Source organism: Stenella coeruleoalba (genome assembly GCF_951394435.1).
Source record: "Stenella coeruleoalba genome assembly, chromosome: 6".
NCBI classification, from domain to species: domain Eukaryota; kingdom Metazoa; phylum Chordata; class Mammalia; order Artiodactyla; family Delphinidae; genus Stenella; species Stenella coeruleoalba.
Window position 1 is genome coordinate 12717792 of NC_137151.1, and position 2466 is coordinate 12720257.

The 2466-nt window shown below is 70.1% G+C and overlaps 1 protein-coding gene across 1 annotated transcript; it reads left to right on the forward strand.

Annotated features, from left to right (window-relative positions):
- Positions 1-763: 763 nt before the first annotated feature.
- On the forward strand, positions 764-2249 carry C1QL2 (complement C1q like 2; the record flags this gene model as incomplete). The annotated part of the gene is made up of 2 exons (XM_079924673.1): positions 764-1447; positions 2070-2249. 2 exons carry the CDS (start codon positions 764-766, stop codon positions 2247-2249), a joined length of 864 nt encoding a protein of 287 aa, XP_079780799.1.
- Between the last annotated feature and the right edge of the window lie 217 nt (positions 2250-2466).

Consider the following 2466-nt stretch of genomic DNA (forward strand, 5'->3'; position numbering starts at 1 on the left):
GTGAAGGCGCGTGAGTGTGGCCGCCAGTGGGTGTGCCCGAGGAGCTGGGCCCAGGCTGCACCCGCTGCGCCCACTTGTGGCTCCCAGGCGCCGCCAGGAGGAACCGCACCCTCGCCGTCTCTGCCGAGGGAGCCGCCGGAGAGGAGGAGCACCGAAGGCTGATGACACGAGGGCGCCGTCTCCCAAGTGATGGCAGCGCGCGCTGCTTCCTCGCCGCCTCCGCAGCTCAGCCCCGGACTCCTTACGTCAGGGTAGCCGGGTCCCCCCTCCGCGCGAGAGCCAGCGAGCAGCTGGAGAGCAGAGCAGAGCAGAGCGCGCCGCGGAGCCCCGGCGCCCTCTCTGCGCACGGATCCCCGCCTAGGCCAGGCGAGCCGGGCAGGAGGCAGCGCGGCCGAGCCCTCGCGGGACGCCGCCTTCGCACCCGGCTCTCCCCGGCCGCAGCGGCCGGGACCCGTGGGGCGCCGGGCTCGTCCTGGGAGACCCCGGCCATGCGCTCCGGGCTCCGCGGTTCTCCTGAGCAGCCACCCGCGCCTGGGCCAGGGCGCCTCTTGCTGAAGTAGTTGGGCGCCCGGAGCAGGGGGTCGCCACGTCGGGGGCGCGGCCGGGACCCGCGGAGTCCGCCCCCGAGCGCGGGGAGCGGGGCCGCCTGAGCCGCCCGACCATTCCCTCCCCGGGCGGCAAGGAGGAGCTGGTGGCGGTCGCCTCCCGGCTGTGGCAGCGGCGGCGGCGCGCCTGCCTGGCGGCCGTCGGCGTGCTCCTGGCCATGGCTCTGGGGCTGCTTATCGCCGTGCCGTTGCTGCTGCAGGCGGCGTCCCCCGGGGCGGCGCACTACGAGATGATGGGCACCTGCCGCATGATCTGCGACCCGTACAGCGCGGCACCCGGCGGGGGCCCCGCGGGCGCCAAGGCTCCACCGCCCGGACCCAGCACTACCGCCCTGGAAGTCATGCAGGACCTGAGCGTCAACCCTCCGCCCCCTTTCATCCAGGGACCCAAGGGCGACCCGGGGCGACCCGGCAAGCCGGGGCCGCGGGGACCCCCGGGAGAGCCGGGCCCACCTGGACCCAGGGGTCCCCCGGGGGAGAAGGGCGACTCGGGGCGGCCCGGGCTGCCTGGGCTGCAGCTGACGGCGGGCGCGGCAGGCGGTGTCGGGGTGGTGGGTGGCGGAACCGGGGGCGGCGGCGACTCTGAGGGCGAAGTGACCGGCGCGCTGAACGCCGCCTTCAGCGGTCCCAAGATCGCCTTCTATGTGGGTCTGAAGAGTCCCCATGAGGGCTACGAGGTGCTCAGATTCGACGACGTGGTCACCAATCTCGGCAATCACTACGACCCCACTACTGGCAAGTTCAGCTGCCAGGTGCGGGGCATCTACTTCTTCACCTACCACATCCTCATGCGCGGCGGCGACGGCACTAGCATGTGGGCGGACCTCTGCAAGAACGGGCAGGTCAGTGACACCCCTACTCCCACCTCCACCCCCGCAGATCCCCGCGGACCCTCGTTCCCACCCTGAGCCCCGAACCGCCTGGGAACCCAGCCTCCCTTCTCCCCACTCGCCAGCGCCCGAGCTCGCCCCGGCAGGGAGCGCACGATAGCATCCCGTTTCCCGGTGCGCCGTGGTCGCAGTTATCCCATAGCTCCCGAGGTTGCGTTCCCAGAGCTCCGAGACCCCGCTACCCAAATTGCACTCTCCCCGCTATTTGCACACCCGCCTGAAGCCCCGTGGGCTTCTCGGAAACCTCACTCTTCTTTAGCTCTCTGTGCGCCCCATTCTCCCCTGTGCCCTCCCCGTCTCCTTTCTTCTCGCCCCGGTCCCTGCTTCCCGCCCGTCCCCGCTGGGTCAATGTCCACGAAGCCTCTCTCTCCCTCCTTCCCGGACTTGGAAACTGCGGAGCATAGGGGACCGGGAAGGAGTTGGCTAAGTTGGAGAGAGAGCGTGGAGCCTGGGTGGGAGAGTGGACCCTGGAGCTGCAGGCGGAAGGCCGGCCAGGGGGCGCGCCAAGTGGGGGACAAGGCAAGGGCCCAAGCACAGGTGCCTGGGCCCACCCGCTGTGGTCGCTCGCCCCCAGGTCCGGGCCAGCGCCATCGCACAGGACGCCGACCAGAACTACGACTATGCCAGTAACAGCGTGGTGCTGCACCTTGATTCAGGGGACGAGGTGTACGTGAAGCTGGACGGAGGGAAGGCTCATGGAGGCAACAACAACAAGTACAGCACGTTCTCGGGCTTTCTTCTGTACCCGGATTAGAGGTGCCGGGAACGCGAGGTGGGGTGGCTTCTGGCCGCCCTATGCCAGTGGGAGCGCTCTGTTCCTCTGTTCCTTGGCGAGGACCACTCCCGCTTCCTGACATCGCTGGAAAAGACACATCCCTGCTGTCCTTCCTGCCCCGCTTCCGACCTCAGTGTGTCTGCGACTCGCCACGCTCTGGACTGCGCTCATGGTCTCTGTCCCCAGCCTAGGGCGG